At 47.7% G+C, this 19,386-nt stretch overlaps 1 protein-coding gene across 4 annotated transcripts in view; it reads right to left on the minus strand.

Moving 5' to 3' along the window:
- Window positions 1-9,973: 9,973 nt before the first annotated feature.
- The window catches only part of PNPT1 (polyribonucleotide nucleotidyltransferase 1), a 50,321-nt gene continuing 40,908 nt past the window's right edge, over window positions 9,974-19,386 (minus strand). For all 4 annotated transcript variants that reach the window (XM_065590808.1, XM_065590806.1, XM_065590807.1 and 1 more), the window contains exons 26-28: window positions 12,530-12,608; window positions 11,187-11,234; window positions 9,974-10,821 (exon numbers count right to left, since the gene is read on the minus strand). In XM_065590808.1, coding sequence (XP_065446880.1) covers window positions 10,666-10,821; window positions 11,187-11,234; window positions 12,530-12,608 — 283 coding nt within the window. In that variant the 3' untranslated portion in view covers window positions 9,974-10,665. The remainder of the gene's footprint in view (window positions 10,822-11,186; window positions 11,235-12,529; window positions 12,609-19,386) is intronic.

Here is a 19,386-nt window from a genome sequence, read left to right on the forward strand (position 1 = left end):
CTATCTATGTTATTTCATTGAAGTAGGGTTATGGTCACAAAAGTGACTATGTTAAAAAAAAAATCTCACCATATCCATACTCAAAAGATCAGGTTCATACTGATATTTAGTTTTATACCCGCTTGCTTTAACATAAATATGTTTTTTCTCTTATTAGCCCAGAAGAGGCAATTCAGCTATGGAAGGACTTGGGTTCTTTTTAGCTAATGGATCATCAATTGTTAACTATGCTCCAAATGCAAATTCCTTATTGGGGGTGGTGTTCAAGCCAGAAAGAAAAGACAGTTACCTTTTCCGTAACTGGTGTTCTTTGAGATGTGTCTATTCCACAATAGGTGTGCGTGCTTGCCATGTGCACCAGTGCCGGAAGTTGTTCCCCTAGCAGTACCCGTAGGGGAGCGCCCTAGTGACCCAATGAGTGGCGCCTCCATGGCACGGTAAAAAGGGTGCTGCGCACTCTCCCCACCCTCAGTTCCTTCTTGCCAGACAACTCCGACAGAGGGGAAGGAGGATGGGACTCATCAAGCCCTCGGATCGCTAACCCTTCCTGCTTCTCCACGTGGACACCAATGATACTGCCAAGAATGACCTTAAGCGTGCTCTGGGAAGAAGGATAAAGGAGTTTGAGGCACAAGTGGTGTTCTCGTCCATCCTCACTGTGCAGGGAAAAGGCCTGGGTAGAGACCGTCGAATTGTGGAAGTCAACGAATGGCTGCGCAGGTGGTGTCAGAGAAGGCTTTGGATTCTTCGACCATGGGATGGTGTTCCAAGAAGGAGGAGTGCTAGACAGAGACGGGCTCCACCTAACGAAGAGGGGGAAGAGCATCTTCGCAAGCAGGCTGGCTAACCTAGCGAGGAGGGCTTTAAACTAGGTCCACCGGGGAAGGAGACCAAAGCCCTGAGGTAAGTGGGGAAATGGGATACAGGGAAGAAGAACGAGCAGGACAGCACAAGAGGGGAGGACTCCTGTCTCATACTGAGAAAGCGGGACACTCAGCGAGTTATTTCAAGTACCTATACACAAATGCAAGAAGCCTGGGAAACAGGCAGGGAGAACTGGAAGTCCTGGCACAGTCAAGGAACTATGATGTCATTGGAATAGCAGAGACTTGGTGGGATAACTCACGTGACTGGAGTACTGTCATGGATGGATATAAAATGTTCAGGAAGGACAAGCAGGGCAGAAAAAGTGGGAGAGTTGCACTGTATGTAAGAGAGGAGTATGACTGCTCAGAGCTCCGGTATGAAACTGTAGAAAAACCTGAGAGTCTCTGGATTAACTTTAGAAGTGTAAGCAACAAGGGTGATGTCGTGGTGGGAATCTGCTATAGATCACCAGATGAGGGGGATGAGGCTTTCTTCCAGCAACTAGCAGAAGTTGCTAGATCGCAGGCCCTGGTTCTCATGGGAGACTTTAATCACCCTGATATCTGCTGGGAGAGCAATACAGCGGTGCACAGACAATCCAGGAAGTTTTTGGAAAGTGTAGGGAACAATTTCCTGGTGCAGGTGCTGGAGGAACCAACTAGGGGCAGAGCTCTTCTAGTCCTGCTGCTCACAAATCGGGAAGAATTAATAGGGGACGCAAAAGTGGATGGGAACCTGGGAGGCAGTGACCATGAGATGGTCAAGTTCAGGATCCTGACACAAGGAAGAAAGGAGAGCAGCAGAATATGGACCCTGGACTTCAGAAAAGCAGACTTTGACTCCCTCAGGGAACAGATGGGAAGGATCCCCTGGGAGAATAACATGAGGGGCAAAGGAGTCCAGGAGAGCTGGCTGTATTTTAAAGAATCCTTATTGAGGTTGCACGAAAAAAACATCCCAATGTATAGAAAGAATAGTAAATATGGCTTGGCTTGGCTTGGCTTAACAGTGTAATCCTTGCTGATCTTAAACGCAAAAAAGAAGCTTACAAGAAGTGGAAGATTGGACAAATGATCAGGGAGGAGTATAAAGATATTGCTCAGGCATCTGGAGTACTGTGTCTAGTTTTGGGCCCCACCCTACAAGAAGGATGTGGAAAAATTGGAAAGAGTCCAACAGAGGGCAACAAAAATGATTAGGGGGCTGGAGCACATGACTTATGAGGAGAGGCTGAGGGAACTGGATTGTTTAGTTTGCAGAAGAGAAGAATGAGGGGGGATTTGATAGCTGCTTTCAACTACCTGAAAGGGGGTTCCAAAGAGGATGGATCTAGACTGTTCTCAGTGGTTCCTGATGACAGAACAAGGAGTAATGGTCTCAAATTGCAGTGGGGGAGGTTTAGGTTGGATGTTAGGAAAAAAAATTTCACTAGGAAGGTGGTGAAGCACTGGAATGGGTTACCTAGGGAGGTGGTGAACTCTCCCTTAGAGGTTTTTAAGGTCAGGCTTGACAAAGCCTTGGCTGGGATGATTTAGTTGGGATTTGGTCCTGCTTTGAGCAGGGGGTTGGACTAGATGACCTCCTGAGGTCCCTTCCAACCCTGATATTCTAGGATTCTATGATGTGGAATAGACATGAGCAACATATCTTGAAGAATACCAGTTACAGAAAAGGTAACTGTCTTTTCTTATTCGAGTGATTGCTCGTGTGTATTCCACAATAGGTGATTCCAAGCTATATCTGTTGGAAGTGGGCAGGAGTTCACAAATTCTTGGGACAGAGCACAGCCCTGCCGAACCCGGCATCATCCCTGGTCTGGGAGACGATCGCATAATGCAAGGTGAACATGTGAACTGAAGACCATGTGGCAGCCCTGCAAATGTCCTGAATGGGGACATGTACTAAAAAGGCAGCTGACGAGGCTTGCACCCTAGTCGAGTGTGCCCTTACAACTGATGGTGGAAAAATTCCCCCCAGGTCATAACAGGTACGGATGCACGAGGTGATCCAGTTGGAGAGCGGCTGAGTGGAGATCAAGGCAATGAACAGTTCCGAGGACTTTCTAAAAGGCTTAGTCCGCTCCAGATAAAAAGCCAGAGCCCGTCTCACATCCAGTGGGTGGCGGCGGTACTCCTCACTGGACGCATGCAGAAAAAATGTCCTGACCCATGTGATAGGTGGAGACCACCTTTGGGAGGAACACCGTGTACGGGGACTCTGAGGTCAGGGCCCTGAGTTCTGAGACCTGCCTAGCTGACGTGATCACAACCAGGAAGGCCACCTTCCACAAAAGGCGTGACCAGGAGCACATGGCTAGCAGCTCAAACGGGGGCCCCGTGAGACGAGACAATGCCAGGTTTAGGTCTCACTGCAGGACTGGGGGCCTAACATATGGGAAGAGATGATCCACCCCTTAAGGAATCGTCCAGTCATAGCATGGGAGAATACCATGTGGCCCTGCACCGGCGGATGGAAGCCTGATATGGCCACCAGGTGCACCTTGACTGACGAGGGCACCAGGCCCTGGGCTCTAAGGTGAAGGAGGTAGTCCAGAATAAGATGGTTCGGGCTGGCCACCGGGAAAACGCCCCACTCTTTCGCCCATCTGGAAAACCGAGACCACTTTGCCAAGCAGGTTCAGTGAATGGAAGGCCGCCTGCTTTCTAGGAGGATGCGCTGAACCCCTTCTGAACACGTCCTTTCCTCTCTACCTAACCATTGAGCAGTGACGCCGTGAGGTGGTGTGCTGCTAGGTTGGGGTGGAGGCGGCGGCCCTGGTCCTGGGAGAGCCGGTCCATGCAGGATGGGGTGACCACCAGGCCTGTGAGGGTCCCGTACCAATGCTGCCTAGGCTATTCCGGGACAATCAGAAGGACCCGGGCCTTGTCTGTCTATCTTTTCCAGGACCTTGCCGATGAGCGGGAACGGGGAAAGGCATAGAGAAACTGGCCTGACCAGGACAGAAGGAAGGCATCGGAGATAGCGCCCCATCCCAGCCCCCCTCAGGAGCAGAACCGGGGACAGCGACGGTTCTGCCGAGTCGCGAACAGGTCCACCTGGGGAGTTCCCCACACTTGGAAAGGTCTGTGCACCATCTCTGCCTGAAAGGAGAAGTCTCTGCTCAAGCGATCCGCCTGTGCGTTCCAGGCGCCCGGCAGATGGAAGGCCTGTAGGCAGATGTTGTGGGCTATACAAAAGTCCCACAGCCTGAGGGCTTTGTGGAAGAGGATCGGGCCCCCAACTTTCCTGTTGATGAAAAACATCGAGGCCATGTTGTCCGTGACGACCCTGACCACCCGGCCCCACAGGTGCGAGCGGAAGGGCATTCACGCCAGCCGTACCGCCCTGAGCTTCTTGACTTTTATGTGGAGGGTCAGATCCTGAGCCGACCACAGATCTTGCGTCTGAATGTTCCCCGCATGGGCCCCCCATCCCAGGTCCGACGCATCAGACACCAGTTCCAGCGACCGGGCCCTGCCCCTGAACGGGACCCCTTGTAGCATGTTTCTCGGGGAGGACCACCACCGTAGGGAGGTGATCACTGGTTCAGGCACCGTGAGGACTTTTTCCATTCTGTTCCTGGCCTGGGAGAACTCCGAGGCCAACCAGGCTGGAGGGGTCTCATCCTGAGTCTGGTGTGAAGGACCACATACATGCACGCCGACATGTGACCCAAGAGCTGGAGGCACACTCTGGCTGTTGCCACTGGAAACCTTGTGATCATGTCCATGAGCCCCTTCAGGGTCTTGAACCTGTCCGGTGGGAGGGAGGCTCTGGCTGACAAGGCATCCAGGACCGCCCCATTAAACTCTATGCGTTGTATCGGGACTAAGGTGGACTTGGTGTTGTTTACCAACAGGCTCAAAGTGGTGCACGTGGACAGAAGGAGTGCCACGTGATCCCGCATCTGCAACCGGGAGCTGCCCTTGACCAACCAGTCGTCCAAATAGGGAAAGATCTGGACCCCCTGGCGCCTGAGATAGGCCACCACCACCGACATACACTGGGGGCACTGGACAGGCCAAACGGGAGGACTGTAAATTGGTAGTGTTCCTGCCCTACCATGAAACGGAGGAAGTGTCTGTGCCCCTCGAATATATGAATGTGGAAGTACGTGTCCAGCAGATTGAGGGCAGCAAACCAGTCCCCGGGATCCAGGGGGGGATGATGGAGGTCAAGGAGACCATGCGGAACTTGAGCTTCACCATGTACCAGTTCAGGCCTCGCAGGTCCAAGATGGGCCTGAGCCCCCCTTTGGCCTTCGGGATAAGGAAATAGTGGGAGTAGTACCCCTGGCCTTTGAACTCCCCCAGAACCACTTCCACTGCTCCTAGGCCCAGGAGCCACCCCACCTCCTGCTCGAGCAGAGCCTCGTGCGAGAGATCCCCCAGGAGGGACGGGGGCAGGGGGTGGTTGGGCGGGGAGGAAGTAAACTGGAGGGTATGGCCCTGGGAGATGGTGTTGAGGACCCATCGGTCCGAGATCAGCTGCGACCACTCCGGGAGGAAAGCACATAACTGATTGGAGAACGGAAGCTTTATGAGGGTGGATCCCTGATGAGAACTGGCAGGGCACCCCCAGGCGTCCTGTCAAAACTGCCTTTGCCCTTGGAGGACCCAGGCTGGGGACAGGCCAAGACTGGGTGCCTCTTATAGTCCCGCGACTTCTTATAAGCAATCTCATAGTTTGAATGGGTGGCCTGAACGGGAGTCTGCTGCGGCTTGAACATAGGGTTAGCCGGAGCCGGAACATAGAGACCCAGAGTCTGGAGAGTCATGCGGGAGTCTTCCATGCCATGCAGCTTTGTATCCATTTGTTCTGCAAACAGGGCTTTGCCATCAAACAGGATGTCCTGGAGGGAGGTCTGCACCTAGCTGGACAGCCCAGAGAGCAAGAGACATGATGCTCTTCTCGTAGACACCGCCGAGGCCATGAACCGCGCAGCCATGTCCCCTGCACCCAAAGCTGCCTGCAGGGTTGCCCTGGTAGCCACTGTGCCCTCCTCCACCAGTGCTTTGTACTCCTTCCTGTCGTGCTCCTGGAGGGAGTCCTTGAACTTGGTCAGGGAGCCCCACAGATAGAACTCATACCGGCCTGGTGGTTCGCCACCTGCAACTGGAAGCTCGAGGATGAATGAATTTTTCTTCCAAATGAGTCCAGCCTCCGCGAATCTTTATTTTTCAGGATAGGGGCTGGTAGGCCCTGCCGTTCCCTGTGGTTGACCGACTCAACCACCAGGGAGTTAGGAGCAGGGTGGGTGTGTAAGTATTCATGCCCCTTGGCGGGCACAAAATACTTGCGTTCCACTCTCTTAGAGATGGGGGCCAATGAGGCTGGGTTTGCCACAGGGCATTTGAAATTTTTGCCACCCCTTGGTGGAGAAGCAAGCCCATCCTGCCCGGTGCTGAGGAGGACAGTACATTAAACAGGGAGTCTGAGGGTGCCTCCATCTCCTCTGCTTGGAGGTGGAGGCTTGATGCCACCCTTTTTAAGAGTTCTTGGTGGGCCCGAAAGTCCTCCTGTGGGACAGAGGGAGGTGGGGCCATAATCGCCTCATCAGGGGGAGAGTGAGGAGGCTGGTGTGGTACTTTGTGTGTCCACCAGTACTGGAGGGTCCACCATCTGGTCAGTCTCTGGGCATGGTGCAAGGATGTACGTCCCACTGACTCCTTCATCAAAGGTCCGGAGAGGGAGGCCGATGGTCCTTTTGAGGCTCCAGCCACCAAGCGAGCCCCCATCGAGCCAGCCATGGGGCCCAGCTGTTCAGCCTGGCCCATCAATGGACGGCTACAAAGGGAGGTTGGGCTGACATACGACCTGCCGCTGTCCCTGGACCGGAAGGAGCGGCGGTGCCAGGAGCAATGCTGACTACGATCCCGATGTGGAGGACTGGTACCGTTGGTAACAGCTACTCTGCGATCGGCTCCAGCAGGCGGACCCATGATGGTGAGACGCCGGCGATCGACGCCCGAGGCTGCGGAGGCAGTGCCGTGGCGGGGTCCTCGAGCGGGACGACAAACGGGAATGACGTCGACGTTCATGTCGTGACCAGCTGTGATAGCCCCTCCGAGAAGAGGACCTTTGGCGTCGTCTGCCTTGGTCCCGTTGGTGTTCGCTCCTCGAGGCGGAGTAGTGCCGAGAGTCTCAGTCAGATGGGACCCAACCAGACAGCCTGGAGGGCGTCAAGGGCGATCCACGTGGACTTTGCCCTGAACGCATGCTGGGCGGCGAACGGTGTTGGGAACGTTCCCTCGACCGAGACCAGTACCGAGCTGGGGTGACTGCGGTGATCCCAGCAGCGGCTTGCCTCTGGAGAGTGGGGTCGACATCGACGGTGCTCTTCTTACCGGCATGGATATATCATCACAGGTTGCCTGCAGGGCCTCCGGTGTGGAGGGCATCTGGACAGGCCTGCTCCGAATGGGCCTGGCTTGAGTCGGAGGCCTAGAGGCTGGTGGGGATCGAGGACTGCCCAACATGGGTCTAGCCTCTGTCCCGGGTTTACTCCGGTGCCGCAGCGAAGGCCTCTTCCTACTCTTCTTGGCGTGCCCCATGGACAGGAAGCGGTACCGACTAGTCGATGGCGGCGAAGGGTCGCCGCGCACTGACACCACGGTGCCCGGTGCTGACTCAGAGCGGCGCACTGGAGCCGGGGTCAGCACCGACTCCATCAGAATAGCCCAGAGCCTGATGTCCCTTTCTCTCTTGGTCTGAGGCTTAAACGACTTGCAAATCTTGCGATCACTGAGGTGGGTTTCCCACAAACAGCGTCAACAGTCTGCATGCGGATCACTCACTGGCACCGATTGCCTACAAGTGTCGCACGACTTAAAACCTGGGGCACGTCTCGGCCCGGGCGCTCTAGCTAAACTAAACTAACTAACTAACTTCAGGTACCATACACTGAACGAACAAGCTTGGGGACAAGCTACAGTAAAGCTGGAGCAGAGCAGTTCCGAAGCACCTTCACTAGCGGCAAGAAGGAACTGAGGGTTGGGGGGAGCATGCAGTGCCCCTTATACCGCATCATGGAGGCGCCACTATAGGGGTTGCTAGGGCACTCCCCTAAGGGTACTGCTAGGGGAAAACCTTCCGGCACCGGTGCATGTAGCGAGCATGCACACCCATTGTGGAATACACATGAGCAATCACTCGAAGAACTTCAGATTCACCCCACAGATTGAGTTTGCAGGGCTATCAATTACAAAAATAAGAAGTGAGCAAATTTGGAATGCTAGAATGCTATTTTTGCAGTGTCATTTTTCAGAGTATAACCACACTTCGAGGAGTTACATGATCTACAATAGACTAACATTTCATATTAAATTAAAGCACATTAGTCCTAGCCATTCAAATGATCTAATTATTAACCTTCACAACCGGGTGAAGAATTGGATTCAGGTCAGATTCCAAACCATCACCTTCACTGGACATCTAGTGGAGTGCCTTATTAAACCTCTGATGTTGAAACACAGTTCAGAGCCTTATGAACAAAATCAGTATATTCACTTTAATAACCAGACTACTTTGTTGGCCATCTGTTAAAAGAAAAATGTAAAACAGAACTTCAATGTCCATTGAACAGAGACTGTACTACGAACTGTGGGCACTTTTAGACCGAGGTTATATTTCCTAAAGGAAGTCAATGAAAAGCTAAAACATTTTTCTGCTCAGATTCTGTTTAGGGCTGATCTGCGATCATTAGCATGATACCCTAATATTACCCACTGAGTGTGACCTCATTGGTTACCTGTGCTGGTAATTCGTAGTAACAAAACCAGGAAGTGAAAGGGTATCTCGCTGGAAATACTATAACAGTGAGACAAGTGGACAAGCAAAAGTTTGGTAGGGAAAAAATTATATTTCAAGCTTATACTGTGAGGAACAAAAGACTACAAATATAACTGGGTCAATATTCTTTTAATATTTATTAAGAATAAAAAAAATAGCAAAATAATTGTGGCTGTATATTCACACTCAAGTGTTCACATTTCTCCTCCCCAAACACAAGTGTTTATTTTGTACTAAGAGATAAATATTTCCCTGTATGTTGCTCCACTTTTTTTTTTTTTTTTTTTTATTCTGGGAGCTTCAGAGCCTACTTGCCACTGACAGAAGGCTTGGTTTTCTACTGTTAGACAAAGTTTGAGAGCAGCATGGGAATAGGTGCTTTCTTAACTGGTTTTGGAAACCTCCACACATGGCGGCGGACAAACAGTTAATTCTTATAACCTTTTAAAAGTGTCCCTTTGAGTCTAAGAGAATCTGATGAAATCATCTTGACTGAACATTAAAAACGTTAAAACTCCTCCACTGAATTAAGACAAATTTTTTGAAAAGTATACCAGACACAATGGTTTAATTCAGAGCTAGAAAATTTTTTTATCATCATCTCAATACTCCTATTTGTTCTTATATTTGTTATATATATATATTTTTTTTGGGGGGGGGGGGGGTTCATCAGCATTTAATTCTAAATTATCAGGAATTCCACATATCTTGCAGATTGCTGAAATTTTTTCCTTACGTCATTCATTATAGGGTTGTGTCCTGCAGTTGGGCTTTGACTAACAGAGGTACATTGTGCTAATTTAAGTGCTAAACTAAAAGTGGAACATCCCCAAAATCAAAAGTTGTGGAGTTTGTTTTGCCTTATGTAAAGGACAGTCAGTGAAAAAGGGCTTCTCACTTTTACCATTTACGTTGGAATGCTATCAGATATTCCTGAAACATTAACTCTGAAAATGTCTATTTTACCGAGCTACAGAGGTCTGTTCTCCAATCTATGCAACTGGAGGTTCCTTGGTTCTCACCATTCTTACTCTGAATAGCAGCATAAGATACTGATGGAATTTTAGCCAAATTTTCTAACAGCATCTTAAAATTATGACCCTTTACATCACCTCTTAGCTTTGATAGTTTGTGTTTCTACATATTTATTTGATTCACAATTGTCAGTCTATAGGTTCTAGAATAGCATGCTTTTATTAAAGTTGGATTATTTGGTACCGTGTTATGTTCCAAAGAAAATGCAAGATACCATTCTTTTCCAGGGACCAACTGACAAAATATTAGTTAAATCAAAAAGGTTCCACATTCACAAATGTTTGTTAAAAATGCATTAAGTTTATTTTTACATTCCTCTAAATCAGCATATAGCTCCACCAATCTAGAGAATAAGATTGTTCTAAACCATTGACAATATCTTAAGTGATTATTACTAAAAAATGTGATTTGCCAATGACATGGCATGCTTTTGCCTCCACTTTATAAACAGTCACGTTTGTCTACTGTCCCATTGGCTTCTGAAGAAAAAAACGCACGTAATATTCTTTTGAAAAATCAAACCAAGACTACAATCAAATGCATGTTAGGGAGACATTTTTGTGTAAGGGTGACAGCTTCAGGCATTCCACTGTGCGGGTCAGAACTTCCAAGAAAGCAGCAAACTTTACAGTTCTTTAAACTGGGTTTGTATCTGCTCTTTGGCATTATGAGTAAGACTTCTTAAAAATAAAGATAGTTCTTTTCTGATAGCTTACATACAGTAGCCGACCCAAAGTCTAGAATTGTCAATTTTTCCTTGGCAATTTTACATAATTTGTAACAATACTACAACGAAACTAAGCTTTTTGTGACACAGAATGAAACAGCCTATGAGATAGTGATGAAAAGTTCAATAGCAACCAGCATCCAACAGTATTTATACAAAATTAAAATGTTATCTGTACAATATTTGTTCAGTCGTTAAAAAGTTCAGTACTAATATGACCATAACAGTTCTTATGATCTTACTAGTCAACAGGATGAGCTAGATGACTCTGGAATTGCACCTCCCATTACAATACTGTTTTTGTCACTTAGAGTTTTAATCACAGTTGTGGCTGGTGACTGAAGTACTTTACGTGAAAGCCTCATTCGGCCATCAGTTGGATCACGTCCGAAGTATTTCACCTAAGAAGAAATGAGATTGCTTTCAGACTGTAACACGGGTTACATTACGTTTCAGTGTAAGAATTAACCATATCAAACTGAAATAAGTTTTCATAGTTTATTAAATCTATTTTGCACAATCAATTCCTACTCCCACTGAAGTCAATGGCTAAAACCCCATTTATTCCAAGGGAGCAGGATGAGGCTTTTAACCAGCGCACAAAGCTATCAAGTATGATGGACTGAAGTTTTTCATAGCAGATGTAGCCATATTCCTCCTATGCAAACACAAAACAAGGATAATATGCAAAACTATTACACCTTCAGATAATGAACCAAAATCGACAATGATTTTTTTCCAACACTTTCAAGGTTTAAATAAATACCTGAATTTCTTGGCCAACATCTAATCCCAAGGCACTAGGATGTTTAATCTAGAACACAATATTTACATAATTAAACAAAATGTTCTTAAATTCAGAAAGTTATAGAAAGAGTTAGTTAGCTTTACTAAGAGTAATGGGTACATAAAAGCTTTTTGTAAAGCCTTCTGTTTTACTTAGAATATAGCATTGTGACTTAACAGGAATTAAATGGAGTCAAGTTTTCCAACTAGAATGGAGGATTTAAACTGATCAGGATACCCTGGCAGAATCATGTTTGTTTTACAATATGCTATGGTGAAAAAAAAAAGTTAAATGCCAAACATTCAGTATCTCTGAGGGCAATACACTTCTCTCAGTAATAGGTGATCTCAAAGGAGTTGTACTTCAGTATACAAGGTAAGAACTTGGTCCTAAATACTGAACTACCCAGTCTAAGAAGGGTATTCAGTACATACATAAAATTATTTGTTTATTGAAACATCTCTTCCACCGGGGCTGTCTCTTGTTGATGCAGCACCAGTATGCAGCATGATAGGATATTGTTGGTACCACTAATCCCTGTAGGAGCATGCAGTCAGTTCATAGAAAGTTCAGAAAAATAAGGAAACTGTTTTCCATGGTAGCCAATACAGGAGATAAGATTTTCAGCAGTATATCACACATAGGACCTGAGACTGATCTTTACCTGCCAGCTACTAACCCAAGGTACCCAAGATATATTGGTTAGGAAGAGAATAACTTTGCATCTATGCCCCAAGGTACACCACATGCAATTAAATGAAATAAAATCGTAATGTACAGTTTATCATATTATACTGATTTTAATATTGTTAATTTTATATGATATAATCCTTTAATCCTATAATCCGTCTGTTTTTGTTAAACCCGCTTTTCCCTCATACACAAAATCTACAGGTCAAGACCAGCATGAAGGACAGGGAAGGAGATTTACTATCCAAGGGCAATGCCAGCCTCCGCCACCCATACATACCCATGCATAGGTAAAAGTCAGATTGCTGGGATTTTTACCAGGATGATGTCCCTGGACCTTGGCTGTGCCTCTTTCTTTCTGATGAGCTTCCGGCTAGTAAGTGTCTGAAATTTGAAGCCCTTACCCTCTTCATCTCCACATACACTTCCTTATATCTGATTACTGTTAGGAAGGGCAATATAATCTCCCTTTAACCCTACAGACTGCTGCAATGAAGATAGATTGCTACACTATCCCCTTTCTCAGCTCACTTGAACAACTTAATAAAAAAAAAACGGGAGGAAATCTTGATTGGAAACCCAGAAGTACTTTGCCTCCTTGTTTTCCTATTAATTTGAACAACTTTTATTACCTTTCTTTGATCAAGTTGTGAATTATGAAGTAGCACTGGAGACATATTCGGATACAGTTTTACCATCACTCCAATATCTCTGCATCATAAAAGAGTTTGGTTATTTCAAAATAATATATGTCTAGTCAGCTGTACATTTATTCTGGCTCATGGTTCCAATGGAAATATAAATTGAATTTCCTTAGTAAGATTTTACTGGTCCTTTTATTTTCTTGTTTACCTACCAGAGGAGGTGCACACATTTATTTAAACTGTCTGTCCTGAAATGCAAGCTTCATTTTCAATAACAAATGACTAGTACATATTTTTTTAGGTTTATCTTTTAAATCAATATATACCATTGTAGTAAACGAAAGGGCACTCAGATGTTGTGGGAGTTTGCAAGTGTTAGAGGCCTTAAAAATACATAAGACAGATACAGCGAAGTGTACAGAAAAGCTCTGTTGAGAAAAGGAGAAGAGGATAATTTTTTCAATAGAAAAATACTAGGAGAGGAGCTGACGGCAATCTCACCAGCAGCAGTGATTTTCTACATAAGTCTTGGAGGGTAGTACATCTGTTCTGCAGTGGTTTTACAACATTTTTTTTTTTAACTTAGTCAGAAAGGAAATATATATTATCAAACAGTATCTACTTTTATAAGGGTTCCCACTTATAAAAGGGTCTGCTCCTCTACATTCTTAATACCGCCTAACAATCTTCTGCAATGGGTCTACATAGATGAACCGGCACTAGGTTACTCTACATTCAAGTCTGCCTGGCTCACCTGCTCCTTGGGAAGAGAGTCCCCTTCTAAGAATTAGTAGACAGTCCAAACTCTTCCCAAACAATAATCCATACATGACCCCTGAGTTCTCAAGGCCAATGCCTCACCGAACCTTTCAGTTTCATATAGCTGTAAGGCCTGATCTACACTACGAGTTTAGGTCGAATTTAGCAGCGTTAAATCGAATTAAGCCTGGACACGTCCACACGACAAAGCCCTTTTTTCGACTTAAACCGGTTTCTTTATTCCACCTCCGACGAGGGGATTAGCACTGAAATCGGCCTTTCTGGGTCGGATTTGGGGTAGTGTGGACGGAATTCGACCGTATTGGCCTCCGGGAGCTATCCCAGAGTGCTTCACTGTGACTACTCTGGACAGCACTCTCAACTCAGATGCACTGACTAGATAGACAGGAAAAGCCCCACGAACTTTTGAATTTCATTTCCTGTTTGCCCAGCGTGGAGAGCACAGGTGACCATGATGGAGTCCCAGGATCGCAAAAGAGCTCCAGCATGGACCGAACAGGAGGTATGGGATCTGCTCGCCCTATGGGGAGACGAATCAGTGCTAGCTGAACTCCGTAGCAGTAAATGAAATGGCAAAATATTAGAAAAAGTCTCAAAGGCCATGAAGGACAGAGGCCATAACAGGGACACACACAGCAGTGCCGCGTGAAAATTAAGGAGCTAAGGCAAGCCTACTAGAAAGCCAGAGAGGCAAACAGAAGGTCCGGGGCAGAGCCGCAGACATGCTGCTTCTACGCGGAGCTGCATGCTATGGTAGGGGGTGCAGCCACCACTATCCCAACCATGTGCTTTGACTCCTTCAATGGAGAATCATGCAACAGGGAAGCGGGTTCGGGGTACGAGGAAGATGATGATGAAGACAATGAAGATAGCTCACAGCAAGGAAGCGGAGAAACCGGTTTCTCCAACAGCCAGGATATGTTTACCACCCTGGACCTGGAACCAGTAACCCCTGAACTCACCCAAGGCATGCTCCCAGACCCTGAGGGCGCACAAGGGACCTCTGGTGAGTGTACCTTTGTAAATATTACACATGATTTAAAAGCAAGCGTGTGTAATGATTAATTTGCCCTGGCAATCGCGGCCAATACAGCTACTGGAAAAGTCTGTTAACGTGTATGGGGATGGAGCGGATATCCTCCAGGGACATCTCCAGAAAGCTCTCCTTGATGTACTCCCAAAGCCTTTGCAAAAGGTTTCTGGGGAGGGTTGCCTTATCCCATCCGCCATGGTAGGACACTTTACCACGCCAGGCCAGTAGCACATAGTCTGGAATCATTGTATAACAAAGCATGGCAGCGTATGGTCCAGGTGTTTACTGGCATGCAGACAACATCCATTCCTTATCTCTCTTTGTTATCCTCAGGAGAGTGATATCATTCACGGTCACCTGGTTGAAATGGGGTGATTTTATTAAGGAGACATTCAGAGGTGCCCGTTCCTGCTCGGCTGAACAGAAATATTCCCCGCTGTTAGCCACGCGGTGGGGGGGAGGGGTGAAGTGATCATCCCAGAGAATTGGGTGTGTGGGGGGCAGGGGAGTTAGTTGGGTTTGTGCTGCATGTTAACCCGGAAACCGCAGCCCCTCCTTTTACATTGCAAACCCATTTTAAATGGCCAACCCAACGGGTGTTTGGTATGGGAAATGAGGGCGCTGCTGTTTGAAACCATTCCCACATATTAAGAAGATTAAAAAAGCCAAAAGACTGTGGCTTACCATGGCTGCCTGCAAGCCGAATTCTGTTGCCTGGCACTGCGTGAGTGATCTCTCACACCAAACCAGCAGGCCCTCAATATAAGAGGAAAAATGCGACCTTGTAACGAAAGCACATGTGCTGTGTAATGTGAACAGCAAAATTTAACGTGAAAGAGTGTACCCACTGTTCTGTAAAATGTGTCTTTTTTAAACCACCTCTACCTTCTCCTCCACCAGCTGCAAATGTTTCTCCTTCGCAAAGGCTAGTGAAGATTAGAAGGAGAAAACGGCGGACTCGGGATGATATGTTCTCGGAGCTCCAGATGTCCTCCGACGCTGACAGAGCACAGCAGAATGCGTGGAGGCAGTCAGTGTCAGAGTGCAAAAAAGCACAATATGAACAAGAGGAGAGGTGGCGGGCTGAATCGCGGGCTGAAGAGAGCAAGTGGCAGGCTGAAGAGGATAGGTGGCGTCAGCTTGCTGACAGAAGGCAAGAGTCGATGCTCTGGCTGCTGGAGCATCAAACTGATATGCTCCAGCGTATGGTTGAGCTGCAGGAAAGGCAGCAGGAGCAGAGACTGCCGCTACAGCCCCTGTGTAACCAACAGCCCTCCTCGCCAAGTTCTATAGCCTCCTCACCCAGACACCCACGAACACGGTGGGGGGGGCCTCCGGCCACCCAGCCACTCCACCCCAGATGATTGCCCAAGCATCAGAAAGCTGGCCTTCAATAAGAGTTAAAGTTTTAAAGTTTTAAACTGCAGTGTGTCCTTGTCCTTCACTCCTCCTCCACTCCTCCCGGGCTACCTTGGCATTTATCCCCCTAGTTGTGTGATGAATTAATAAAGAATGCATGAATGTGAAGTAACAATGACTTTATTGCCTCTGCAAGCGATGCTTGAAGGGGGGAGGGGAGTGTAGTTAGCTTACAGGGAAGTAGAGTGAACGGGGGGGGGGAGGGGGTTCATCAAGGAGAAACAAACAGAAGTTTCACACTGTAGCCTGGCCAGTCACAAAACTGGTTTTCAAACTTCTCTGATGCGCACCGCGCCCTGCTGTATTCTTCTAACCGCCCTGGTCTCTGGCTGCGCGTAATCAGCAGCCAGGCAATTTGCCTCAACCTCCCACCCTGCCATAAATGTCTCCCTCTTACTCTCTCAGATATTGTGGAGCGCACAGCAAGCAGCAATAACAAAGGGGATATTGGTTTCGCTGAGGTCTATCAGAGTCAGTAAACTGCGCCAGTGAGCTTTTAAACGTCCAAATGCACATTTTACCGCCATTCTGCACTTGCTCAGCCTATAGTTAAACAGGTCCTGACTACTGTCCAGGCTGCCTGTGTACGGCTTCATGAGCCATGGCATTAAGGGGTAGGCTGGGTCCCCAAGGATAACTATAGGCATTTCAGAGTAGCAGCCGTGTTAGTCTGTATCCGCAAAAAGAACAGGAGTACTTGTGGCACCTTAGAGACTAACAAATTTATTAGAGCATAAGCTTTCGTGGACTACAGCCCACTTCTTCGGATGCATATAGAGTGGAACATATATTGAGGAGATATATATACACACATACAGAGAGCATGAACAGGTGGAAGTTGTCTTACCAACTCTGAGAGGCCAATTAAGTAAGAGATCTACAACCTATCTTGAAAGATGATCATTTACTCTCACAGATCTTGGGAGACAGACCTGTCCTCGCTTACAGACAACCCCCCAACCTAAAGCAAATACTCACCAGCAACCACACATCACTGAACAAAAACACTGACCCAGAAACCTATCCTTGTAACAAAGCCCGATGCAAACTCTGTCCACATATCTATTCAAGTGACATCATCATAGGACCTAATCACATCAGCCATACCATCGGGCTCGTTCACCTGCACATCTACCAATGTGATATATGCCATCATGTGCCAGCAATGCCCCCTGCCATGTACATTGGCCAAACCGGACAGTCTCTACGCAAAAGAATTAATGGACACACATCTGACATCAGGAATCATAATACTCAAAAACCAGTGGGAGAACACTTTAACCTGTCTGGCCATTCAATGACAGACCTGCGGGTGGCTATGTTACAACAGAAAAACTTCAAAAACAGATTCCAACGAGAGACTGCTGAGCTGGAATTGATATGCAAACTAGATACAACAATCAACTCAGGATTGAATAAGGACTGGGAATGGCTGAGCCATTACAAACATTGAATCTCTCCCCCCTTATAAGTATTCTCACACCTCTTATCAAACTGTCTGTACTGGGCTATCTTGACTATCACTTAAAAAGTCCCCCCCCCACTCCTCTTACTTTATTGGCCTCTCAGAGTTGGTAAGACAACTCCCACCTGTTCATGCTCTCTGTATGTGTGTATATATATCTCCTCAATATATGTTCCACTCTATATGCATCCGAAGAAGTGGGCTGTAGTCCACGAAAGCTTATGCTCTAATAAATTTGTTAGTCTCTAAGGTGCCACAAGTATTCCTGTTCTTTTTATAGGCATTTCAACATCCCCAACGGTTATTTTCTGGTCCGGGAAGAAAGTCCCTTCCTCCAGCTTTTGAAACAGACCAGAGTTCCTGAAGACGCGAGCATCATGTAGCTTTCCCGGCCATCCCACGTTGATGTTAGTGAAACGTCCCTTGTGATCCACCAGGGCTTGCAGCAGCATTGAAAAGTACCCTTTTCGGTTTATGTACTCAGTGGCTTGGTGCTCCGGTGACAAGATAGACGGAACCCATATCCCTATCACCCCGCCACAGTTAGGGAATCCCATTGCAGAGTCACTACCCTTGATATCAGCAGGTCTTTGATTCCGTTGGCTACTTGGATCACAGCAGCCCCCATAGTAGATTTGCCCACTCCAAATTGATTCCCGACTAACCGGTAGCTGTTTGGCGTTGCAAGCTTCCACAGGGCTATCGCCACTCGCTTCTCAACTGTGAGGGCTGCTCTCATCCTGGTATTCTGGTGCTTCAGGGCAGGGGAAAGCAAGTCACAAAGTTCCATGAAAGTGGTTTTGCAGCCACTGGGAATCGTCCCACAGCTGCAACACGATGCAGTCCCACCAGTCTGTGCTTGTTTCCCGGGCCCAGAATCGGTGTTCCACGGCACGAACCTGCCCCAGTAACACCATGATTTGCACACTGCTGGGGCCCGTACTTTGTGAGAGGTCTATGTCCATGTCAATTTCTTCATCACTCTTGTCGCCGCGCTGCAATCATCTCCTCACCTGGTTTTGCTTTGGCATGTTCTGGCTCTGCATATACTCCAGGACAATGCGCGTGGTGTTCACAGTGCTCATAATTGCCGCGGTGATCTGAGCGGGCTCCATGATCCCAGTGCTATGGCGTCTGGGCTGAAAAAAGGCGCGAAACTATTGCCTGACGGAGGGAGGGAGGGGCGAGTGATGACATGGCTTACTGGGAATTAAAATCAACAAAGGTGGCTGTGCATCAGGGAGAAAGACAAACAACTCTCACACAGAATGGCCCCCCCAAAGACTGAACTCAAAACCCTGGATTTAGCAGGCCATTGATTTCACAGAGGGAGGGGGAAGCAAAGGAATACAGAACAAATCTGGTCCATCTATCTTTTACATCTTAGGCTGGCAGCAGACGGTGCAGCATGACCGATAGCTATCGGCATCTTCTGGGTGCTTGGCAGAAGATGCTGCATTACGATTGCTAGCCGTCATCATCAAGACGGTGCAATAGGACTGCCGGCAGGACTGAGTCTCCAGGAGACAAAACATGTCTGCCCAGGCGCCTCTGACCGAACTCACTGAGGAGTACGACGACAATGGATACCAGTCGTAATACAGCATCTGCTAACAAAAGGCAAGGAGCTGCTGCTGTATAGCAATGCAGTCTCACGTCTGCCAGCACCCAGATAGCCGATGACGGCTACCAGTAATACTGCACTGTCTACTGCCAAAAGGCAATTAGCTGCTGCTGTGTAGCAATGCAGTACCACGTCTGCTGGCACCCAGATGACATATGGTGACAGTGAGCTGAGCGGGCTCCATGCTTGCTATGGTATGTCGTCTGCACAGGTAACCCAGGAAAAAAGGAACGAAACGATTGTCTGCCGTTGCTCTCACGGAGTGGGGGGCCTGACGACATGTACCCAGAATCCCCCACGACACTGTTTTTGCCTCATCAGGCATTGAGATCTCAACCCAGAATTCCAATGGGTGGCGGAGACTGCGGGAACTGTGGGATAGCTACCCACAGTGCAACGCTCCGGAAGTTGACGCTAGCCTCGGTACTGTGGATGCGGTCCGCCGACTTAATGCACTTAGAGCATTTTATGTGGGGACACACACAATCGATGGTATAAAAACGATTTCTATAAAACCGGCTTCT

Source organism: Chrysemys picta, chromosome 3 (genome assembly GCF_011386835.1).
Source record: "Chrysemys picta bellii isolate R12L10 chromosome 3, ASM1138683v2, whole genome shotgun sequence".
In the NCBI taxonomy this organism is placed as follows: domain Eukaryota; kingdom Metazoa; phylum Chordata; order Testudines; family Emydidae; genus Chrysemys; species Chrysemys picta.